Source organism: Vanacampus margaritifer, chromosome 6, assembly GCF_051991255.1.
Source record: "Vanacampus margaritifer isolate UIUO_Vmar chromosome 6, RoL_Vmar_1.0, whole genome shotgun sequence".
Lineage (NCBI taxonomy): Eukaryota > Metazoa > Chordata > Actinopteri > Syngnathiformes > Syngnathidae > Vanacampus > Vanacampus margaritifer.
In genome coordinates, this window is record NC_135437.1 from 18,375,411 (window position 1) to 18,401,424 (window position 26,014).

Sequence of the window (26,014 nt, forward strand, 5' to 3'; positions counted from 1 at the left end):
CTACTCCCACCGCTTTCACCTGATGTGGCACGGCGTCAGGCCCGAGCGAGCGCTCCCCGGCCAGCTCGGCTTCTCGCGGAGAGATGAAGGCATCCGGTTGCGTGGGGGCGGGGGGCGGGGGCCGGGGAGGGCGAGCTAGCAGCAGCCTAAGCCTGGAGCTATCGCAGGCTGGAGCTCAGAGCCAAAAGCCCGTGGGCCGGATCGGGTGGGCGGAAGCCTGGCTTAGGCCGAGCCGCGGCCCCGCACTGCCACCCACTGGCAGGGGGCTGCCACTGCACCCTTCCTCTGGCCACAACCACAGCTAGTCATAATTACAGCACGCTTCACTTGTTGTGAGTGCATGTCAGAACAAATTATGTAAGTAATGAGGCTGAAAATGCTAAAGGAGTCGAAACACACTGCACCGCGAATGCTCATGCCGGGAGAACACAGAAACAAACAATGGAGCGCACCCACACGGCGACAGGCCCATTTGCCATAACGAGCGACCGTTCACTATGAGGGAAAGATTAATTATGAATTAACCCTCTCAGATTGGGTTTCAAAGCCCGCCCCCCTGCCTGGATTTCACAATAATCTGCACCGGCGAGGTGCATCGCCCGGCATTGTGTGCGCGAATCACAAATGGCAGGACGTGTTGTCTGGAGGAGGGTTAATTGTGCACCATCCACCACTTGCTTTTGTTCATTTTTTGCTAAAATGTAGGCTAATTCCATGTAAACACGGCCGGTCTTGTTGACTCCAGCAGTGCGAGGAGAACAGACACAGAATGGCGAATGAATAGAGCGTGGCTATTAGTTAGTGGATTAGAGGCTCAGTGTTAAGGGTTTCTCCCGGGTGGGCCTCGGGGACAAGGACATTATCCACATGACGCACTGCAGGCTCCTGGGCGGCTGGTTCAAATGGGCCCGGGATCTGTGGATTGAACCCTAGCAAAAGTGAAGTGATCAAATCGGCATCAAGAGATTTGCTTGTTAAGGTGCGCCAGGGCTATAAGGAGCTTGGCGTAGACACGGGGCTTCGTCATATGGAGCGTTAGGCATGGCTGGAGGGAAGAGGCTGATGTAACGCTACGACATCGCCGACGGAGCACTGCTTCTTAATTATCATTTTTTTATTGCATCTTATTAAGACAAAATCATCATATTCCCCCTTAATTGGTGCGCCACTTCCTAGCGTTTGGATTGGCTGCTAAGAAGAGGCCATTACATCGTGAGAAAACATCCCGAGGTGATGTTTCCTCGATTTAGATCAGATAGCGGATTTTGTCGGGACGCCGGGGCTAAGATGCGGGAGATGTTGGGGGAGGGGCTGTGAGATGGAGATCTCTGCTGGGAGACGAGGAGGCGGTAGTTTGAAGGGAGAGGGCGGGATCGCAGCACCGCTAGCTGTAGGAAGAGTTCAGTCGCAATGTTGTGCTTTCCTGTGATGAATACAGTAGCGCTTTTGTCCTTCACGGTTAGGAGTAGGGATAGACCGATTATCGGCTGGGCCGATATTCAGCATTTTGACGAATATCGGCATTGGCCGTTGTGAAGAATCATACGGCCGATAACCAGTCCATTGGAAAAAAAGTGTTCGGGGGGTGGGGGGAATTGAAATTGAAACTAAGTACAATTTTAAAACTTCAGATATTTTGAAATAAAAAAAAAACTTTATTTACTGTAGCAAACAATAGGTAGCTATTTACTTTTAGTTTTCCGTTTTTATTTCAATTTTGAAGACATGCTACTGTCTCTGGAAGATCCCTGAACTTTTTGTTTCAAAACAAAGATGTCAATTGATTAAGATTATTATTTTTTTACTCTAATATTTTACAAACCCTAAACATTGTTTAATAAACATATGCTTAAAAATACATAATAAATAAAAGCGAGAGTTTGAGTTATTTACATTTTTAATGCCAATATTTTCCCTTTTAGTGAAAAATGAGTATCGGTTCCAAATGACAATCGTATAGGTATCAGCCCTGAAAAAATCGGTCTATCTCTAGTTAGGAGTACATCAATCATGTCCAAAGATGTACATTATAAAAATAAGCTACACCCAAAGCTTTCTGCAGGAATAAAAAGCAGGACTGAAAAAAATTTGACATTGAATAATTGTCAGCAAAAACGAGGCTGATCTTTTAATACTTCCTGTTTTCATTCTTCTTCTTTCAAATTCACAGTGCAAAAAAAATATTTTTAAACATTGGTTACCACCATCTAGTGGTCAACAATGGAATTACAAAAATTGCAAAATTGTGAAACCACAAATTTGGAACTCGCTACTCTGGAACAGCCAGGGTCATAATGTATGTGTTTGCGTGACATGGTGAGGTGCAATACAACAACAGCCTTTTGGCTCATTTTGGTTCTTTCTTGCTTGTGTGTGTTACTCCGCGTACTTCAGCTTCCTCCCATCCATCCATCCATCCATTTTCTTGGCCGCTTTTCCTCACTAGGGTCGCGGGGGTGCTGGAGCCTATCCCAGCTGGCTTCGGGCAGTAGGCGGGGTACACCCTGAACTGGTTGCCAGCCAATCGCAGGGCACACAGAGACGAACAACCACACTCACATTCAGACCTAGGGACAATTTGGAGAGTTCAATTAACCTGCCATGCATGTTTTTGGAATGTGGGAGGAAACCGGAGTACCCGGTGAAAACCCACGCAAGCACGGGGAGAACATGCAAACTCCACCCAGGAAGGCCGAAGCCCGGACTCGATCTCACGTCCTCTGCACTGGGAGGCGGACGTGCTAACCAGTCAGCCACCGTGCTGCCCCAGCTTCCTCCCACATTGCAAAAACATGCATCTTAAAATATTCTATAGCAAGTGTAAATGTGAGTGTGAATCCAGACAAGCTGTATAGAAAATGAATGGATGGATGGATTTTGATTAAGATGGTCAGAAAAGTATTAAAAGAAGTCCATTGGGATTTAATTATGATTTTTTTTTTCTTCTTCATGTCTTTAGGGTACGATTGTGGTTTTAATTTTATACTTTGGTGTCATCGAGAAGTCGGCTGCTGTATCTTGGCTTGTGGAGCAGAATGTATCAATATCAATGTTGAGTTTCAGCTGCTAATTGACAACATATTTACAATTTGTAAGGACCTAAAAGTTTCCCTTGCTTTCTCTCTCGCGCACGCTCACAAACTCAGGCACACATTTGTAAATATTCCACTAAAGATCTGTGCAAGCAAGCATTCTAAAGCCTGCGGATGAGATGTTTTTTTTAAGCGCACGGTGCTCTTTTATGTACCAGCGCGGAGCCACGGTGAGGGTGTTGTACAGTGATATGTGACGGCAAAAAAAATGTATGAATTAGTCGTATTTATTTGCTCACTCTCTCTTACGTTCCCTTGTTCTTTTCTCTCCCGTGCAGCTCAAATCGAAATAATTCCCTGCAAGATCTGTGGAGACAAATCATCAGGCATCCATTACGGTGTGATAACATGCGAAGGCTGTAAGGTAAGCGTCAAGATACCGTTCATTTTTTTCTCCAGAAAAAAAAAAAAAAAAAAGATAGCGTTCATCACCGTACCAACGTCTGTTTGAGTGGAAACGAAAATGGTTCGGAAAACAGGAAGTGAGAAAAGTTGCTTGCTGAAGTTGTGAGAGCGACATTGAAGTGTGCATGGTGGTCAAGCACAAAGGCGGAAATAGCAAAAGAGACACATTTGAAGTCTCACTTTTCCGTTTTTGGGACTGGTGCACCTTTTTTTGGCTTTGGTTGCATTGCACTCTTCTTGAGCTAAAATGATGAAAAAGGAGAAGGTTCTGAATTAGAGCAGATTGTTGCAACATTGTGTTGCCGCCATTGAAGTCGTCTTTTTGTACTGTTTCAAATGCACCAGCCGTTCAAACAGCGCGGGGAGTTTTGTGCTGAGCGTGTATTCTTGTCCGCGTACTTGTCACCCGGCACATCATTAGCATTCCTCAGCCAGTCTACACCTTTGCTGTTTGTGTGTGCGCGTGTGTAATTGTGTACGTGAGGCTTTCTGTCAGATTCGGCTCTCCCTCACACAGGCGCCGGGAAGAAACGTAACACTAACGAATAAACTGCCGAAATATCTCTTTAATGATTGCTAATTAGTCCAGGCAGAGAGACCTTTAATGATATGTATGAGTACAAAAGTTTGGACCATAAATCATAGCGTTATTACAGAGTGCTGCGTGTCGCTGGCAGTAATAGCCTCTTCCTATAATGGCTTCCATTATAAAGCAACTTGGCAGCTGTCAGCTGTTTTCTTGTAATTAAACAGCCAATGAGCGGCTAATTAAGACATATGTGTATGGAGCAGTAGAGTGGGGCATGTTAATGATGTGCTGGAATCAATTCATTAAAGTCAAAGGATGAGGAATCCAGTCGGTGTGCGGATGCTTATGCGCCGAACATGCCAGATAATAATCCCAATGAAAGGAGAGACCAGGTTATCGCATCGGGCCAAACATGCCGCCCACCCTCGTGCTTGGACACGCAGCCGAGTCCGGATGCCAGAAATGACAGCGTCACAGCCAGAAAAATACCAGTACAGCAGTGTCGTTATTACCTCCTCCAAGGAGGTTATTTTCATTGGCGTGGGGTCGTCCATTTGTGGGTATTTAGTAGGGCTGGGACTCTCACGATTCAATTCCGATTTTTGGATCTGCGATTCAATTCAGAATCGATTATCGATTTTTTTTTTTATTATTAGTAGTAGTATTTTTTTTATTATTTATTATTTGAAATTATTTGATTGACAATGATTTCTGCTTCAATTTATAGATATGCAAAGAATTGTCATGATCTACTCCAGTCTGACTCGCTAATGCTAATTAGCGCGCTACTCGTGGCACGTGTATCACTCAAAAGAACGACTATTCATACAAAACGCTTCAGGAATGTATACAGAGAAGCATCTTAACATCCCACACTGCAAAACTTTTATTGGAATAACTTGATCATGACTTTTTGCTTCTATGTGGCTTCAACTTAACTTAATCAGAATGAACGAAACCACACTGCCCCAAAGTGGCCAAATCGTGTACAACATGAACAGTGCTCCCAATAAAGGCACACACACAAACAAGGCCAAGACAGTATAAAATAATTGAAATAAAATCGATTTTGGGACATTTAAAGTCGATTCTGGAACATACTAAATGAGAATCAATTTTGTGGCACACCCCTAGTATTTAGCTACGTTTGGGTGATAGGTAGGATCTCTTTTGGTATAAATAAGACTTCACGCGATGAGCAATCAGCAAGTTTGGAAGAAAAAAAAACTATACTCGATCACGATTGCATCAGAAGATGGAGAAACACTGTATATCTATTAACCCCTAGATGATTGCCGTGGACATGACATATTTGCGTGTCTAAACCAATAAAACGCATAATTTGGATGATGTCAACACTTCTGGTTCATGATTGGATCCTAGCTTACCAATCACAATCGCAAGTTGATTTACACGATGTTCATGTTAAAAATGTTACATGTAAGCTTGGTAAGTTTACAACACATTACAGCCAAACTATCCTGGCATCCACTATAACAAATAAAATATGAGATAACCACAATTTATTCCCATGTTGTTTTTATGTGAGAAAAGAGTTCAAAATCAGTAAAAATATAAAGATAAAATAATAATAATAAATTGCCCAGAAAAAATGTGGTTCTTGAAGGGGTTAAAATGACGACTCCTGCCATAGCAAAAATCCACATATAATTGACGCCCATTGAAATGTATCGCAAGAAAAACAAATCATGATTTAAACCCCCCAAAAATTCTTCAAAAACGTCAAACAACTTCTCCTTTTCTGACATTAATGAAGAAAAAACAATGCATGAACATCAACGTCATTCAGGTGGCCTGGTGTTTTGCTAAATATTTTAGCTAATGCTAAATTCTATTGCTATCTTGGTTCAACAGCCGTAAACAAGTCCATACATTGACTGCTTAAACTGTCCATCACCGATTTTGCATAAATGCAAAATATATAATTTGTTCTGCTATTGTAGGTTCTCGTTCTCTTGGATCCAGAAGAGATTCTAGTTATTGTCTCTCGCATCCCTTTAATCGCTGCTTTTGTAATAGTCCAACTTTCAGTCATTTTGCACCTCCAGCGTGTTGAGCCGCTCCTTTCCTGCGCAGGGCTTCTTCAGGAGGAGTCAGCAGAGCAATGCGGCCTACTCCTGCCCCCGTCAGAAGAACTGCCTGATCGACCGCACCAGCCGCAACCGCTGCCAGCACTGCCGGCTGCAGAAGTGCCTGGCGGTGGGCATGTCACGGGATGGTGAGTACGTCACGGGTCAAGAAAGACTTAAATAGAAGTCCAGATACTAAAACAAAGACTGTTGGAAAAGTAGAAGTACTGATTCAAATACTTAAGTAAAAGTAAGGCCAGACTCTCAAATAATAATTAAAAAAAATGTTGGTTTGTTTTCCTAACCCATAGCTGTGGATTTTGAGCAGTTAATTATTTTTTGGGTTAAGATTGGTTTGAGAAACTTTTTGAGTTTTATGTTCTGCAGTTGAAGCACCAAACATTTCATTTGAGTGACTTTCTGTGGCAACCTTAGAAAATATTGGTAATTAGAAAAATAAATAGTAATGTTTTTAACTCATTCACTTTCATTGACGTCAATAATTCATTTAAACTATTCATATTAGTTAAAAAATAATAATCCACTTTTTGCTAAGAGTATTGAAACCTAGATTTTTTTTGTACATTTAGAACAGATATAAAATTTGTGATTAATTGTCAGTTAACTATTGAAGTCATGGCATTAATTACGATAAAAAAAATTTAATCTTTTCTTTTTTTTTTTAATTCATTCACTGCCATTGACGGCTATAAACGTCAAAAATTCATTTTAACTATTTCTATTAGTTTAATATTTTTTCCACTTTTGTCAACACAAGAGTATGAAAACCTAGAATTTGTTATTGTACATTTAGAACAGATGTCAAATTTTTGATTAATCCTAAATTAACTAGTTAAGTCATGCAAATAATTACGATTACCAATTCTAATCACTTGATGCCCTTAATTTTGGGGGGGGGGATCTTTTCTTTTTTTTCAAAAACAAAAAAGAAGAAAAGATTATTAAAAATTAGGGATGTCTGGTGATTAAAATTAATTGTAGCTAATCACGTGACTACCCTCGAAAAGAAAAGATTATTAAAAATTAGGCATCAATGGCAGTGAATGAGTTAAACATAGCTATACTAATACTAATACTATACTAATGCTAAGCTATTAATAATATTAATAAACACCTGAAACTTGTGGAGTTTTTTTTTAGGCTTCTTGCACAAGGCATAACACATTGGCCACGGCAACATCAAACAAGTCTCTTAAATAAGGCCATGAAAGGGTAATACCTTATTTCTTAGAATCTGTTACATCATTAATGTTCCCACGTTCACAATCTCATTCTTTGTTTTTTTCCCCCTGCCGTATAAAGTTGAGTTGACCGGCGCAAAGGAAAACTATAATGCAGTTTGTAATCAGGATGTTGTCATCCAATGTGTACACAGACAAGGGTAAACCATATTTTAATATATGCTAGACTTGCACATGTATACATATTCATGAATGCCATAAACGTAGAGTACAATCGCACTTATGAGTGCCGTTGCCGAAACACACACACACACACACATGCACGCACACAATCAGGACAGATGAAGGTGACTCTCGCCTTCTCTCAACACGTACAAGCCCATCTGCCTGCATTCCCCTCTATTTCTTGCCACACACACATGCACACACAATGACCAGCTGACATAGTTCCAAGACCCCGGAGCGCCAACCAAAAAAAGAAAAAAAAAAGAAAGTCTCTTTCTCGCCACTGTGCTCATCCATCTTAAAAGTGATTTTATCTGCAGCGTAGACACAAGATTTATTTTTTCTTCAAAGGAGGAGAGTTCAGCCAAGAGGGTGACATAATGTGATTTGTTCTCGCAGGCATTTCTTGCACGTCAGTGTCAGGAATCTTAACTGGATAAGAGAGACAGCCACATTAAAACCAAAAAAAATAGTCATAGTTTATTGAACAAGATATAAAAATAAATCTATTTGTGTTTAGAAGTGTCTGTAGTACAACGTACTGCCTGGGGGGCTAGCTTGAGAAATCATATGCACACGTGACACTTCATTAGGTAGACCTAAACTATCTAGTGACACAATACAAAAATTCTGAAGAGTGCAATGCTCACTTTTAATTGAAACAGTATAGATGATGTTTTTTGAATAATATCTTTATTATTGGATGCTACTTTGGCTAGCATGTTTCTGTTTCTGATGCTGACACATAACTACGAGGCTGTCTTCGAATGTCCCCTAACCCCTCAGTCACTATATAGTCCCGCATAGTACCCTATAATAAGTAGTTCCCTTATTCTATTTGGATAGCCAGCTAACCCAGGGGCAGCAGATACAGTGAAAACAGCAGAGGCCCCAGAATTGAACCTTGTGGAACACCATACACCACACAACGTACCATCACAACAGCCACAAGTCGACTACTAAGTGCACCAAATTTCCTGCAGCACGGCCAATGGTGGCCAAGCGGGGCGCATCATCACCAATCATTTGAGTCGGGGTGTGTCTTCACCTCCGTTGAATCCCTGAGACTGACTCGCCAAACCCCTGGGGTTTGATCGAACCCACATTAAGAAATGGCTGAATATAACCTTTGGGTTGTTTCAGGGCTTTTGCACTGGGCCCCATTTTAACTACGGCACCAAAATGGTGAAAAACTCTTGTCTCCACAATTGCGTACTACCTAGTTCTCAGTCTTTGCACATCTACACAATAAATTTACTTGACAGTCTTTTAGCTATAGAAAGGGACAAAACATTCAAAAGATATCGAGTAGTAAGTAGAATGTGAGATGAAGCTGCAGCAAAGCCGGATAAGCAACATAGAAAATGGATGGATGGATGGATGGATGAATGGATGGATGGATGGACGGATGGTTGGATGGGTGGATGGATGGACGGTTGGATGGATGGATAGATGGTTGGATGGACTGTTGGATGGATGGATGGTTGGATGAAAGAATGGATGATGGCTGGATGATAGCTGAAAGGATGGATACTTGGTTGGTTGGATGTTGGATGGATGGTTGAAGCAAGGATGGATGGATAGTTGGTTGGATTGATGATGGATGGATGGACGGTTGGATAGATGGATGAATGGATGGTTGGATGGATGGGTGGTTGGATGGAAGGGTGGATGGATGAATGGATGATAGCTGAAAGGATGGATACTTGGTTGGTTGGATATTGGATGGATGGATGGATGGATGAAGCGAAGATGGATGGATAGTTGGTTGGATCGATGATGGATGGATGGATGGATGGTTAGACGGATGGATGAGTGGGTGGTTGGGTGGAAGGATGGATGGATGGATGAATGGATGAATGGATGATGGCTGGATGATAGCTGAAAGGATGGATACTTGGTTGGTTGGATGTTGGATGGATGGATGGATGAAGCGAAGATGGATGGATAGTTGGTTGGATCGATGATGGATGGATGGATGGTTAGACGGATGGATGAGTGGGTGGTTGGGTGGAAGGATGGATGGATGAATGGATGATGGCTGGATGATAGCTGAAAGGATGGATACTTGGTTGGTTGGATGTTGGATGGATGGATGGATGAAGCGAAGATGGATGGATAGTTGGTTGGATCGATGATGGATGGATGGATGGTTAGACGGATGGATGAGTGGGTGGTTGGGTGGAAGAATGGATGAATGGATGATGGCTGGATGATAGCTGAAAGGATGGATACTTTGTTGGTTGGATGTTGGATGGATGGATGAATGAAGCAAGGATGGATAGTTGATTGGAGATAGATGATGGATGGATGCATAAAAATAAGTCATGTATAACTGAGTTGCCACCTACAAAGATGTTTGGGCTTTGTTATGTAAACATGTCAGCACAATGCAATGCAGGTGTCCCTAATGTTGAGGCCTCAAGTGCATTTGTGCCCATGTCGTCCTCCAGCGGTGAAGTTTGGCCGCATGTCCAAGAAGCAGCGAGACAGCCTCTACGCTGAGGTCCAGAAGCATCGGCTCCAGCAGCAGCAACGGGACCACCAGCAGCAGCCCGGGGAGGCGGAGCCTCTCACGCCCAGCTACGGCCTCTCGGCCAACGGCCTGACGGAGCTCCACGACGACCTCAGCGGCTACATGGACGGCCACACCCCCGACGGCACCAAACCGGACTCGGCCATCAGCAGCTTCTACCTGGACATCCAGCCCTCCCCGGACCAGTCCGGCCTGGACATCAACGGCATCAAGCCCGAACCCATCTGCGACTTTGCCCCCGGGTCGGGCTTCTTCCCTTACTGCTCCTTCACCAACGGAGAAACCTCCCCAACCGTGTCCATGGCGGAACTAGGTGAGTGTGGGACGAGAGGAGAGACAGAACAATGAAGCGGAAAAGGGAGGTGTGGGTCGGATGGGGGGGGTTAACGCAACCGTGGGGCAAACGACACAAAGGTTGCTTAAAATAGCAAGAGGTTGGAGACTCATCTCCAACACTCATTAAAAGAGGCTCTTTTTTTGTAATTAGTTTCCATTAATTAGGGCCAATCAGGATCCAGCAGGGCAGGCGTCGGGGGAAATCATTTTTTTTAGGCTCCCCTGTGCCAAGGAACTCCTTTTAACAGATGTGTTTTCAAAACCATTTAAATTCTTGTGCTCGCTACTTCTCTCAGAGCAAATGTGACCTTTGTTTGAGTGACTAACACGTCCCCCCCCTCGCACCCTCCCACCCCCACTCCCATGCATTTGTGTCATGGCCAGATTGGCTTTGCCTCTATCTCAATCTATGAGCTTTCCTGGAGGCAGTAAAAGGAAATGTCACCCCAAAAAAATATTCTTCTTCTCCCAGTCAGAAAAAAATAAATCAGCATTTTCTGTGGCAGGTCTCATCACTGAGGTTGTCACTTTTTTTTTTTGCAACTTGACTGTGTTTCAGAGCACTTGGCCCAAAATATCTCCAAATCACACATGGAGACATGTCAGTACCTGAGAGAGGAGCTGCAGCAGATGACCTGGCAAGCCTTCCTGCAGGAGGAGGTGGAGAGCTACCAGAGCAAGGTAGCTTGCTCGCTTGACCACGCGGGCCGCCTCTGGAGCACGCCGCGCCCAAATTCAACCATCTTCCATCTTGTTGTGTTCTCAGCCGCGGGAGGTCATGTGGCAGCTGTGCGCTATCAAAATAACAGAGGCCATTCAGTATGTGGTGGAGTTCGCCAAGCGCATCGATGGCTTCATGGAGCTGTGTCAGAACGATCAGATAGTGCTGCTCAAAGCAGGTATGACAGCTTGTCAGCACGCACGCACGTGATACTGATATTGTCACAAGGGCGTAACTGACCTGACTGCACAATGACTTCTTCGGGTGTCGCCCGCTACTTTCCCGAGCATCGACACATCACAAGATGAATGTTTGCAATGTCAGATAACAACACTGCTCCGTTTCTTTTCAACATTTTGCTGCTGTAACGCCAACATTCATGTGCGCAAATGCTGACGCTCACTCGTTCTCTCACACACGACAATGTATATACTTACAGGCCACAACATGAAATTAGAAATGTAATAAGTTGCCCATTTGATATTTACTGTCAAGCCAAGAAAATTACACTTTGTGTATTTAAAATAACCACATCATTTTGCCTTAGTTAAGTCCGCTAGCTTAATACTAACAGAATGGAAAATACCCTAAATCGGCTAATGAATAGCATCAATGGTCGACATTTTATAACCCTTTAGCAATAGATAGTTGATCAGTGTAGCAAGATATGTCGACAGACAAAATATCAATACTTACAGGCATGTATTCTTTATCTCATCTAACCCCCCCCCCCCCCCCCAAAAAAAAACTACTTTTACAGTTGACCCAACTTTTTTTGTTTGTTTGTTTATTAGTTTTAGGTTGTTTTTTTTCATTCAATTTTTTTTTTAAATGTGCGCATATTTTGTTGTGAAGTAGCCAACCCTCATTTTTCATGGAAAAATGCTTTTATTTTCCTTTTTTTCCCCAATCAAACCCCCAGTATACATAGAATGGCTGTGAATGATAATAATAATAATAATAAATAAATAATGTATGAGATTTATATAGCGCTTTTCTGGACACTCAGACATTTTACAATTAGATGAGGATTTTTGCTATTTGGCAAGCTGGTTCCAGCCCTGTCCGGATTACTGAAGTTTACTGAGTCAGTTGTGAAACTCTTCTTCACGTGAGTCTGTATGTCTGTATTATATTGCCCCCTGGTGGCCAAAGCAGGCACCCCAGAAAGCACACAACGTGGGGCCGCAACAGATTAACAGTGTTTCCATTCATTTCAGTGGGGTAGGATGATTTGAGTTACAAACATTATACTCTACCACTGTAAATGTAAAATTGTAGAACACATTTTTCGAAGCAACAGCTAGTTAATGATTTCAATTTTGGGGTTTGGAGCACCAGACAGATTTTTTTTTTTCTAATAAAGGCAGAATTTTGTGTATAGTTCTCGTTGTGCAGTATACCTAAAGTTTGTGTACCTAAAGTTGTGGCCAGTGAACGTGCAGGCGCTTTTCATCCTCTAATGTCAGTCTTAATAATAAAACAAGTCACATAGTAGCACTACTAATGGCGGCTGTTGCATTTCCCTGATCCTGTTATCCCCTCCCTCGGAGAGCTACAAATTACAGGGTAGACAGAATAATTCCCCGCTATCTTGTTCAATAAAGGTTGAATGAATAAGCGCTCTCGCCTCTAAATGAAGCACAATCGTTATCTGGCTTGTCATTATGGATGACTAGCCTTATGTCTGATATTATCATATAATGTGGAGGTGCGTTTTCTCCCCCACCCACACACACACACACACACACACTGACAGCGTCTTTATTTCAAAGTGTGTCTGTTGCTCCTATTGTAAAAACACGGCACATAGCGTAAGCACGTGTTTTGCCTCCCTGACTGATGTCTTACTGTTAAGAGTGGGGGGGGGTGAGTGGGAGCGAGGAACAACACAGCCATTCAGCATGTTGTTGCCGTCTGTCTCCACAGGCTCTTTGGAAGTCGTGTTTGTCAGAATGTGTCGTGCCTTTGACTCACAAAACAACACGGTCTATTTTGACGGGAAGTACGCCGGGCCAGATGTGTTCAAGTCATTAGGTAAGTGGACACAGCGTGCGTGTGCTTTTGTGTTACCTTGTGTGTGTGTGTGTGTGTGTGTGTGTGTGTGCGTGTGTCATTCCTTTCCCCTTGATGTACCAGCCAAAATTAGAATCTCCTAATCTGCTCCACACAATACTGAAGGCCTTGAAGCGAACACTGGGCGTTCATCCCTGCTTTACCTGGCATCGCCCGCCGTCTCTGCGGCGCTTATTTATGCCAGGAGCGAGATGATAGCGAGGCACGGTTGCATCTGACTCCGGTAACTGTGGAATAAATACAGCCAGACAGAGAGCGCCTTTTGGGAGAGAGCTATCAAAACCATCACCGATAGGCTGACATAAAGAATCTCAGATAGCTCAAATAGCATTTTTGTCTCGCTGTCATGACATCACTGAGCCTTCCACCAAGGATTTTTACAACATTTCCAGTTTTTTTAAGGTGAAAAATGCAAATGGCTCCCATAGTGGTTGTAGACATGTTGAATTGTCCTCCTTGATGTAGTTAGCAACATAGTTAGTGGGTTTTCCTGACATGCTCTACCCGTACTGCATGTACTGTATATACCCATGTATATAGCTTGTTACAGGTATTTACTTGACTAAAATCTTGGAATTAGTGTTTTTTTAGTGATATGATTCGATTCAATATGGTCCCAGAGCCCAAACTGAAAAAAAAAAAAAAAAACAATAAATCATCAACAGCATCAAACTAAATTATACTTAATGTACATCTCTCTTAACTCTTTGACTGCCAGACGTTTTCAGAAAAGGGATGCCGTGGGTGCCAGCCGATTTAAGCATTTTGACTGATCTTTTGACTGATCTTTCAAGGTCCACAGAAAATTATGTGTTTGGACTATGGAAACACACATACTACCAAATGAAAGATTGGACTCTCACCTTTCATCAGAAAAAAAAGTTTGTTTCTACCTTATTCCATTTTTGAGTAATCAACAATAGAAAATGGTTAGTTTCACCTCTGTTTTGAAACAAACGTCTTTTAACGTCTTTGGCACTCCTCCATAGGATTTTACTAAACGTTATTTAACATTTTTGGCAGTCAAAGAGTTAAAGAGGAAGTAAACACCCCAAACATTATTGACAATAATATGGTCTATGCAGCCTCACTAGTCTAAATAAGGTATACTGGTTGATATTGCGTTAATGGAATATGAGTTAAGCAATACAATCCAGCAGTTTTTATCCATATCAGAAGGCGGCCATTTTGCCACTTGCCGTCGAGCGTAAATGGCATCCCAGTTGCTCAGGTCTCAGGTAACAACCAATCTCAGCTCAGCTTCAGAAAACGGGTGAGCTGTGATTGGTCGTTGCCTGAGCCCTGAGCAACTGTGATGTCACCTTCAGTCGACAGCAAGTGGCAAAATGGCCGCCCCCTTAAACGGATTTAAAAAACAACTGGATTTTGCTGCATAACTCATATTCCACAAATGTAATATTAATCAGAATGTCATGTTTAGACTAGTAAGGTCACATATAACGTATTATTGTCAAGATATGTTTAAGGTTGACTTTCCCTTTAAAAATCTGTTTTTTAAATCTTGTCCTTCATTCCCAAAAACATATTCATACATTTTTTTTATGCTAGAGCATACAGAAGGCTTTAATGCAGCTTCTGACCTGAAGAGGTCGCTTAAAGTAATTGTAGCTATTACTAAAAACGGCCAGCAGGTGGCAGCAGAGTATAAGAGATCAGCCAGGGCCATATTGCAACAAGCTCTTTTTCCCAGTGTTTTCAACAGCATTGTGAATAATGATTAAATTTATCTATATTCTAATGCTAATTGCTGCAAAACGGAAACATATACAGATATACTTTTTTTCCTGATGAAAGAAGCAATTTCATAGCAATCGAACAACATATTCTGTAGACCTTGCAAAATCAGTCAAAATCCAGTAATGGAGCAAAGGGGGTTTCTTCAGTGAAAATGGCTGGGAGTGATTGAGTTAAGAGCCATTTTGATAAATTTCTCGATACGATTCAAAGACGATCCATTTTAGAATGTGTCATCCATGAGGCCGCTGATGTTGCTACGATCATACTCAAACGCACGCACACACATCTGTCACTTTTGGTGGAGGTCGAGAGGAGTGATAGGCCTCCCGAGTTGCAATGGCATTCGCCCCCTCTGCCAGATAATTGATTTAACTAAACGCCTGGATAGTGACCTAATTTTCCCTTGCATAACACCACCCAAGTGCCAAAACTCAGTAAAAGCAGTGCCTGTTCTGCTTAAGACGCTCCCATGCGCTGTCACCGTGCAGCTCTGTTATTCTTTATGTTTTTCCTGCTCTTCCCCTTCCTCTCCCCTCCCTGTGTGCCTCCCTCCCAATAAAGATCAAGAGCGAATGTTGTTCTTTGGTCTCGCTCATCCTAAGCTCTCTCGCTCTGTCCTTTGCTGTGGCAGGCTGTGACGACTTGATCAGCTCCATCTTCGAGTTTGGGAAAAACTTGTGTTCGATGCACCTGTCTGAGGATGAGATCGCCCTGTTCTCCGCCTTTGTGTTGATGTCTGCTGGTAGGTGTCAATCACAGTGCAAAAAAGAGAAAACACACCAACCCCGAATGTGCCGTGACAAGGAACAAATGTGCCAGTTTCTTTAACAGTCAATACCTAAAATTAGCACCCTGAATTGACGTACTTTTCCCGTTACTACACAGCGGTTGCTGACTAATGTGATCCTTTTGACCTCACAGACCGATCTTGGCTCCAGGAGAAGGTGAAGGTGGAGAAACTTCAGCAGAAGATCCAGTTGGCTCTCCAGCACGTCCTGCAGAAGAACCATAGAGAGGACGGAATTCTTACAAAGGTAACGACTAAATCACTACACGTATACTTGACGTGCAATGTTATCAAAATGTTAAGCATTTTACACAAACTCTCTGGTGCAGCTCTAGTTATTATTGCCGCTCCTAAACGAAGATTCATTACTTGTAGTCAACAACTTTCAGGCCAATTTATTGAAATTTGATAATCGAATAGTGGTTAGGAATCAACAGTCTGTCTTTGCAGCTCTAGTTATTATTCACCAAAAAGTCATTGTAATCAATAAGTGTATTTCCATAACCCTCAGAATTATGCCAAATGCAAGTAACCACAGAAAGCGATTTAGCTATAAAGCCAAGGCTGCCCAGAAAATGTATTATCATTGCATGAGAAACGGCCATTCGCCTCGGCAACAAGCGATCAAGCAACATACGGCGCACATCATCGTTCAAATCCATTCTATCTATTCGCAGCATACACGAGTTATAAGCACATACACATCGCCAAATTTACCGATGAGGGGAGAAAGATCTCTTTAAATTAACTCAGGGCATCCATCTTGTGTAACCAAACCTCTCGCAGCATTTCATGACCTCCTCTACGAGAATTACGAGATCTGAAAGAGGAATAAAAATATTTGTCCTCTTTGCGTGTTCCAAAATTTGAAGACAGATTTAATGTAAGAAAAAACACCTTTGCAAAAATGATTTTTTAATCTAACAGAGATCTCTGGACACTCAAACAGCCTCTAATTCATCACTTAAACAGGTGGGATTCAGAGCGTCGAAATGTGTCTCTTTCCGCGTGTAAAATGGCTTCTTATAGTTAAAACCGACCGCCTCTCTTTCATTTGTAGACAAAACATACTCTCTGGGTACTTTTCCATGAGCGATGGCGAAAACAGAGTCAGGAGTGCGTTTTCGAAACAGATTCTGTTCTCAAGGACCAAATGTGTTTTCGCACAAAACGCTGAGAAGGAACTTTTTAGACTAAATAGTATGTCCCAGTTTAAGGTCAGATTACACCGAAATCAACACCACCTGCTCTGCACAGGACACAAAACATTTCGACAAGGTTAATATAAAGAATTAAGATGTTAATAATGTGTAACAATGGTTAATATATGAAATGAAGAATTAAAAATGTTATAATATCTATCAGATCCCACAAGAAAATATAGCTTTTATTTTGCGAAAAAACTTTAATACTAACTATTGGCTCTCCCAAACAAATCAACATTACTTGTAGTCACCTTTCTGACCAATTTGGTGAAATTTGACAAATCAATAGGGGTTAGAAATCAAAACTCTACAACTGTGCAGCTCTAGTTATTGTCTCTCCCAAACAAATCAACATTACTTGTAGTAACTTCTCAGACCAATTTAGTGAAATTTGACAAATCAATAGGGGTTAGAAATCAAAAGTCTACAACTGTGCAGCTCTAGTTATTGTCTCTCCCAAACAAATCAACATTACTAGTAGTCTCCTTTCTGACCAATTTGGTGAAATTTGACAAATCAATAGGGGTTAGAAATCAATAGTCTACAACTGTGCAGCTCTAGTTATTGTCTCTCCCAAACAAATCAACATTACTTGTAGTAACTTCTCAGACCAATTTAGTGAAATTTGACAATTGAAGGGTGCCTATCACTGATCTACAACTGTGCATCTCTAGTTATTATTGGCTCTCCTAGCTCATAGCGGGGCCCACATTTGGAACACCACTTAAGTTGCCAAATACCTTACCTCGCCTGATAAAGTGTTATCCCAACACTTCTCAGGGGACTTTTTCATGATGGCACACAAAATGCATTTGTATTGAAAGAGAAGCGGCGCCTTATCAATCGTAGTGTCAGGCTTCCTCACGCCTGAGCGCTTGTCTCAATATTTACACGTCAAGTTTGCCCCCATGTGGGAGTCAACACAGGGTGAGGGAGGGGAGAAATGCGTTCCGGCAGCGTTGCTCTGCGTCCTCCTGGTCTTGCTGTGAATCTAAACAGCTTGTCTCTTCTCTGTCTCTCCCCACAGTTGATATGCAAAGTGTCGACACTGCGGGCGCTGTGCAGTAGGCATACAGAAAAGCTTACGGCTTTCAAAGCAATATACCCAGACATTGTGCGTGCCCACTTCCCCCCCTTATATAAGGAGCTGTTTGGATCAGACTTTGAGCAGTCCATGCCCGTTGACGGGTAGCGTCCCTGCCAGGTGCCAGAGTGCCCACCGTAGGGGAATGTGGAGGAGGAATCTGAGACACTTTATATTGGTGCCCCGCACAAACCGGAGTGGACAAGATGGCACGCTGCTCAACATCTTTTTCATGGAAGAGTCGGGCTGGTGGAGTTGCTTCTCGAGGTTTACTTCAGTGGTTCTCTTTGGAAGACTTGGGGGGGGGAACCGACACCCCGTCCCAACATGAGGACAAACAATTTCTGCCCGCTTGAACTTGACCATCTTTTGCGCATTTCTAAGACAAAACTCAAGAGGGATGTCAATCGTGTTCATTCACCAGGATTTATTTGAACTACATTGTGATGTATCTGACTTGAAATTGTAAAAAAAAAAAAAAAACATTCATTTAGGTGTTAAAATCTTTAGGCATCGAAACCGGCAATAATTGTCTCGCAGTCGCACATATTCAAAGGTGAAATGCGCACATTTTGGTCACGTTCTGCTGTTTTGTTTTCCTTTCTCGTATTCAGTCGTATCTTTTTGGATGCATTGCTTTGGACGCAAACTCACAGCAACTCGTAGGGAGGCTCTGTCGGCACGGTGATGCAATCGGCGCCTCTCTGTGGACAATCGTTTGAAGATTTCACAAAAAAAAAAAAAAAAAAGAAGAAGAAGAAGAAACATAGAATTCTGGTAATTCTACTGAAATAATTTTAGCTGTCAAAAACCTCCATCCGCCATTGTTGCATAGTGAAATCATGTAAGGCCATCTGCTATTAATCCTTCTCTGGACGGGTGCCCTAGAGAAGCACGGGGCACCAACACAATGAAAAGGGTCCATTCCACCTGTTTTATAATGTACTACAGGGTATATGGTCATAAGTACTTGCTATACAGAAAAAAGTAATGTTTATAGAATCTATTTTAAATAACATGTATGATATTCGTAGTTAGACGATTCTTAATTGTTCAATTGATAAGGCACTTTTCTTTACACCTTTGTTTAATTTAAGACTTGTATATTTACCTAGTGATGTTGTTGCATGTGCACAAGAAGAAATACAAGTTAAACCGCGGCCGCAGAGGCCAGTCCTGGGAGCTGGAGACGGTCATGTGTGTGGCGGGGGGGGGGGGGGGCAGCTCGGCCTTGCTGCTTTGGCGGCCGTGAGAAGGCAGATGAGAGGCGTTCCAATTTTACTTGAATGACTTCACGTAACGAATTTGTTGAGGTGCGCAAAAATATTAGACGCAAGCAATTCTAGAATTCCCCTCAGTATTAATAAATCAACCGTTCGACACTTCAAGCACAATAATAAAGATATCCTTCAATTATTTTCTCTGTATATACCGTATATAATCATATTTGCAGTTATTCATACTCTGGCCAAATGACTGCGTTAAAGTGACTTCCTGTTTGATGAATGGGTGACTTTTGTTGTCGATTTTCACAAATCAGGTCTTGGTTATTGATTAATACGAAGCCCTACCAGTTTCATACACCCTTTTGAAATGAAAAATTTGCTTAAATTATCTTTTAATTATGTTTTTTAAAAAATATTTATTCTTCTGTAACAATTAGGGCCGACTGATGGATTTTTAAAGTTGATGCTGATGACAATTTTTGGCATTTGAAAACGACATACATTTTTCTCTAATGCATTTACACATGGATATTCGCTATTTGTATTCCATTTCGGTTCCCAGAATGCATTGCATCGAAATGTAAATAAATTGAATAAATTGTCCTATAGGCTCCTTTTCAGGGTGTGAAAATTGCGCTAATGAGATCAGTGACATGAACAATTTCAATTATCTGGAGATACCCGTTCAACAAATGCAATTTCACGTCATTTGGCCAGTGTGTGAATCATGTTTGGACTTTTAAACAGTAATTAAAGAATTAGCAGATGCCGGTGGTATACATTATTCTCTTCTGGGATTTTGCATCTCTACTTTTCTTTACAAAGGCAGGATGTTTGCAACTTACTCATGTTTTGTCCAGTGGGTATTTATTTGCAAACCAAGCCAAGTGAATCCCCGACTACAATCCAATTGTTCCATCTAGTGGAAGGCAGAGATACAGCAAGCACCGCCTAGTCTTAGTGACACAAAAAAGAAAACCTCATTGAAATGTTTTTATTGCCGTTTGCGGAGTGTCTTCATCTGCCTTCTCAAGCCAACAACGCAGATGAAACAATGAAGGGAAAGTGAATATTCAAAGCCTTGTCTGGTGGTAAAGCTTCTATTTTTGTAACACGTTTTTTTGGTTAATGAACTCAAGAAAAGAGAGGAAAAGGAGAGCGAGGGGAAAAGATGTCAGATAGCACTTAACTATATTCCTGCAATAATTAGACTCGCAGTTGTTTGTACAATTAGGGGAGAGAAGCATAAAACGCTAGGACAAGTGCTATTTTCAGAATGCTTTGTTGTTGTGCTTCTGTTTTTGTTGAGTGTGTCTTTCTCGTCGGTGTGCTCGTAAAGTGATAGAACAAACGAAACAGAAAAACCTGAATGTGCCAAACAGTAGTCTGCTTTCTGGTCTGTTATGTAGAACGGACTCCTAAAACATTCCAGCAAATTCAGTAGCGACTTCGAGGAAGAACTTTATTTTTAAAAGGCGACATTAAAAAAAAAAAAAAAAAAGGAAGAAAAAGTCCATGAAAAAGACTAAAAAAGATATCCCTTTAGATGCATGCCACCACTGTCACCAACATGACTTTGAATCCAGTTTTGATTTGCTGCTTGCGCACCGTCATTCCTCTGCCGTGCAATGTGCACGAGGCGTTAGCTACTATCGCCTTGTGCTGTCACCCCTCAGGGAAGAGTTTGTTTTTTGCGCTTCTTTTTTAGTGGTGCTTTGATTGTTGCATTATTGTTTGTGTTAGGGCTGAACCATTTTGAAAAAAAATCTAATTGCGATTTCTTCCCCAACCACCCCCACACACACACACACACACCCCAATATTAGGATTTAATATGTGATTATTGAATTTATTATACGTCGTCGGGTGTTTTGGTTTTATTGGTTTGGTTTTGTGCTAAAATGAAGGCAAATTTACCAGAAATTAATATGACGGATAGTTTACTTATCTGCTTACTGCTAGAGTTGTCCCGATGTGATCATGTGATCGCGGGAATTCTCAGCTGATTGGTATTGGCTGAAAAAAAAAATCTGATTTTTTTTTTCTTCATTTCTAAAGTCATATATATATTTTACAATACAATATACAATTTAAAATATATATATTTACTTGATTTGAACTACTGCTGACTTACAGCCATATAAAAAGTTATAATGTTGGGATACCTTTATTCGATTTTTTTTTTTGTAATAATTTGGATACGCTCTTTTCTTTTCTTCGTAATTGCTGAGGAATCAAATTGAGACTCTGTATCTGCAGATACTTGTAAACAAATGACTCCAAATTGGGTACAAAAAATGTGACCGGGGCATCTCCAATATATATATATATATGAAATGAAGCATTATTTTTCTTCTTTCAAAATGCAGCCTTTGCCGTTCCCAAATTTGCCTTCAGCAAGCGCGTGACGTCGATTTTGATTCGATTAATTGTTCAGCCCTAATTTGTGTTCAGGGATGCTCCACCGCGAATGGTTGAGATTAGCGTGTGAATATACATCACTTAAGTTCCCGCTGGGGCCACTCATACACCACTGCGCCCCTGAGGTCAAGCTAATGCCAACACACATAAAATGAAATACCACAAAACCATCTTTTAAAAAAAAAATGTTGTTTTTTTTTACAGTTTTATCAGTAGTCATAAAAAAAAAATCAGTTTTAGATGAAGGTGTCATCAGGGTCCCTCTTTGTTAGCAAAACCAAATATTCTTATGCAATACTAAATCTGTTTGGGTTGTAGTCTTTATGCTGTACCGAAGTAATAATCTCTGTTGTGATGCACAAGCCCTGTACCACGAGTAAAACCTCAAGTCTCCCAGCAGAACAAAACTTTCCAGTCTGGAAACGTGCTAGACAATCCAGGAAGGAGAGAACCGGCCGAGAGCATGAGGTGCGTCCGCTCAGGGAGGAGACAGCTAGAGACGCTCACACACATCAAGAGGTGGATTTTTTTCCTCGTTTTATTTATTCTATTTCCTTAAACTGCAGGAATTTTGCTCGACTTAAAAAAAAAAAAAAAAGACAAGAAAAGTGTGTGAGTGTTTTGTAATATATCCTACAGTATAAAACAAGCAATATGGCCTTGTGGTGTAATTACGGGTTTGCCTGACTTGACTCCAAAACGTTTCCAAGTAATAAATCGGCCGCGCGCGTGTCCGAATAGAAAACTGTACAAGCGGCGTCTTTCTGTACATTCACACTTAATGAAGCGAGGGATTGATGTGTGCTAAGTGTGCTATTCAATCAATGTATAGTCAAAATGCTCCTCCTGTCTCTGCTCTGTTGTCTCTTTGTAAAAAGCAATAGTTTGTGTGTACGTGCCTGTGTGTTTGTTGTCAGTGTGATTTAATAAATGAGAAAAAAAAAAAAAGAACCCAGACAAGGCTTTAATAATTACAAAGGAACAGGGTTACGTGGATGAGAAGGTTTTGTTTTATATATTTGTTTTTGTTTTTTGGGAAATGCTGAGCTCAATCCATCCTCAGTAGGTAGCAGTTTAAAAAAAAGTGTGACATAACGTCTTCAACAATGCAACTGGACTCGTTGGAAGACATTTACATTGATGATTATTTCATTCTATTTTTTTGCATTTTTATTCAATTTTGGCTGAAAGAAATGACACTTTATTGCCCTATAATGAACCAAAAATGGTTCCTTGCCCTCGAAAGCGCGACACTGGCTGACAAAATGAGCCATAAATTGTGAACATGTTATGTCACACTTCCGGTTTGGCCGTCATGTTTGAACAAAAAAAAAGTGTCATTTTTCCAAAGCACAGCTGACAAGGATTCAAAGTAGGAAGAAAAAAATGAAACGCAACTTTTAGCCATAATTGAATGTCAAGCAATAATATATGTCTTTGGATTTCTCTTTTGTTTCTGTGCATATTAGTCTTTGAGCATCTGCATGTAAATACACCTCTTATTTATCATCTTCGTTTTTTTTTTTTTCTTCGTTTTTTTGACCAGGTGAAGAACCAAGAACTTGACATAGCCTTTAAAGTTGATTCTCTCACTTATTGCTCGCTCTCATCCGCTGCTGTTCACTCACCGTATTTAAGATTATTGATCACGTGTATAAAGGTAGCTTCTGTCTGTATAGGTAAGAGGGGAAAAAAACTGCTACTAAGGCCTACCCGATGAGAATATTTATGTGTTAATCAGATGCACCATATTGTATTGATAACTCTAGTTTGCTTCCCTCATTTAGGATTAGTTAGGATTAGGGTGTGCTGATTTATTTTGTGTGGTGCTAGGAACGTTTGTGAACAAATTGTTGATTACTAAGCCTGGCCACCCTATTAGTTGATTCATTTCACTGCATACAGTATTAATCTCGATACTAGGACTCGATTAATGATAATGAAAGCGATAAAAGTTACCCGGCCAGTACCTGTATCAGTGTACTCGACTTGGGATAATAACGAGGACAAGTCTGAAACGCTTCATGTAAAAACAAAATTAACGTTGCTTAACTCCTTCACTCCCAGCCATTTTCACTGAAGCAACCCCCTTCGCTCCCGGCTGTTTTACTGGATTTTGACTAATTTTATTTTTTTTTATTTTAATTTTATTGACTAATTTTTGCAAGGCCCATAGAATATTGTGTTCTATTGCTTTAAAACATGGAACCTACCAAAAAACAGATTAGAGTGTCTTTTTTCATCAGTAAAAAAAAAAGTATGTTTCTATCTGTTTCCTTTTTGCAGCAATTAGCATTAGAATATAGCCAAGTTTCATCATTATTCACAAATCTGTATAGAACTGTGGGTAAATGAGCATTTTTCAACATGGCCCTGGTTGATCTCTTTTGCTCTGCTGCTACCTGCTGGCCGTTTTTGTAATAACTACAATTTCCTCAACCGTTCTCTGTAGCTGAGAGGCTACATCAAAGCCTTCTGTATATGCTAGCATAAAAAAAAAATTATTTATTTTTTTCAAAAACGTATAAACATGTCTTTGGGACACTTAAAACATTTAAGATAGAACATATTTATACGTTTTTGGGAGCATGTGAGTTAATGTCCGAAAACCTTGTTCAGTCGCCACCAAATTCATGTGCACGTCTCAAATCGTGCACAGTTCAACCTCTGAAAATGTTAAAGTGATCGTCCCAATATTATGGATTTTATGGACATATAATTTGGTGATGATTGATGTAGAGTGAATTTGACTGTAAACAGAGCAAATTTTACTCAAAAGTATTTTTAGTGTGTACGAGAAAATTTGCCTATCCCATGAAAAAAAACTATTAAAGGTGTTTCACTCAGAAATTCTCAGTAAATTTCGCAAGGAGAGATTTTGGCTGAATTGTACTAGTTCATTAAAAACAAAAGTGATACAAGGGTTGAGGAACAAACTCACAACCTTCAACATGGGAGACGGCCACTCTACCACCTGAGCTATGCCACTCCTACTGTTTGCTTATATCCAAAAGGAGACGAAGATGATTGATTAAGCAACATTAATTTTTTTTTTTTACCCTGACGTCAAGCGTTTTAGAGTCCCTAATAAGGCACTTATTTCCTTTAGCTAGTATCTGCTAAGTAACAAGCTATTTAATGATGCTTTATGAAGAAGAAAAAAAGATGTTCAAACTGATGCAGCAGTGTTTTATTTCTCTTTGTCCGATTGTAAGTTTTAGATTAAGCAACAAGAACACTTTGAGGCTGTAGTTTGTGGAGTATTTACCTCTCTCGTGATTACATAGATCCTCACATGACGCAGGGAAGCGATGCTGAGATCAGGCAGTTTGATTTTATTTGGTTGCTAATTCGGAAGGAGGGAGTGAACACGGAAGGCCGTTGGAGGAAAAACGTTTCCTCGCCACTGTAGCAAATACGAATATGCTGGCAATAATACGCAGTGTATCACACTGAGTGCCTCTCGGTGTAGCAAAAGCGCATATGTGGTTTTGATTGTCATATTTGGGGGGGTGGGGGGGTTACAAGTTCTGTATACTGAAGTGTGTTTTGTTCAGTTCTCATCCTCACATTTTTTTTTTTTTTTTATGTGTGAAACATTTTCATGCAAAGGATTTCAATGTATGGACTCATTCCTCTCACCTTGTTTGAAATAAATGCTCATTTTACACACAGGTTACCTAAAAAAAAAAAAAAAAGAAAGAAAGAAAAGTATGTCAATCCACTTTTATTTTTTTAATTTTTATTTTTATTTTTTTGGATTTTTAACACAAGTATTGTGTACATGGGGTTCTTTTCATGTTGTGTGTTCCGTGTCGGTCGTGAAACGAGAAGGTTGAAGCAGAGGTGGAGTCGTTCTTTTTATTTTCCAAGCAAGAGCAACGCAAATTGAGGGGAAGCTCAAATGGGCGTGTGCTTGTCACCAATTTTCAAGTCACATGTTTGCTACTGATGTTAAATTGGGGGCCAGATGCTCATGTACCTTTTGAATCCAGCTCTTTTGAACTCTCTTTTAGCAGGTAGTCAATTCACAAACGTAGTTTTGCTCCTTCTTGTCTGATGATTCTTAAATATGAAAATAAGTATTTTGATTCATTTTGTAAATACGGCTGTAAAGAAAAATAAGAAATTTAATGTTGTCTTTTAAATACTTTTCATTCTAATATGAATGTTGTTATATTGTACTTAGAAACTGTACCTTTAATATTACCTTTATTAAAAGTGCATTGGACACATCGGTTTTAGATGTGCTTTATGTGCTGTTATCCCATAATAAAATTTACCGCTTGTAATGGGCTTTTCTTTCTTGGCTGTTTTCTTG

At 40.9% G+C, this 26,014-nt stretch overlaps 1 protein-coding gene across 2 annotated transcripts in view; it reads left to right on the forward strand.

Annotated features, from left to right (window-relative positions):
- The window catches only part of roraa (RAR-related orphan receptor A, paralog a), a 266,868-nt gene extending 240,878 nt beyond the window's left edge, over nt 1–25,990 (forward strand). For both annotated transcript variants that reach the window (XM_077567868.1, XM_077567869.1), the window contains 9 exons: nt 3,371–3,456; nt 6,124–6,265; nt 9,997–10,392; nt 10,975–11,096; nt 11,182–11,314; nt 13,066–13,173; nt 15,602–15,712; nt 15,892–16,004; nt 17,990–25,990. In XM_077567868.1, the coding sequence (XP_077423994.1) occupies nt 3,371–3,456; nt 6,124–6,265; nt 9,997–10,392; nt 10,975–11,096; nt 11,182–11,314; nt 13,066–13,173; nt 15,602–15,712; nt 15,892–16,004; nt 17,990–18,154 (1,376 nt within the window). In that variant the 3' untranslated portion in view covers nt 18,155–25,990. The remainder of the gene's footprint in view (nt 1–3,370; nt 3,457–6,123; nt 6,266–9,996; nt 10,393–10,974; nt 11,097–11,181; nt 11,315–13,065; nt 13,174–15,601; nt 15,713–15,891; nt 16,005–17,989) is intronic.
- The last annotated feature ends 24 nt before the right edge of the window (nt 25,991–26,014 follow it).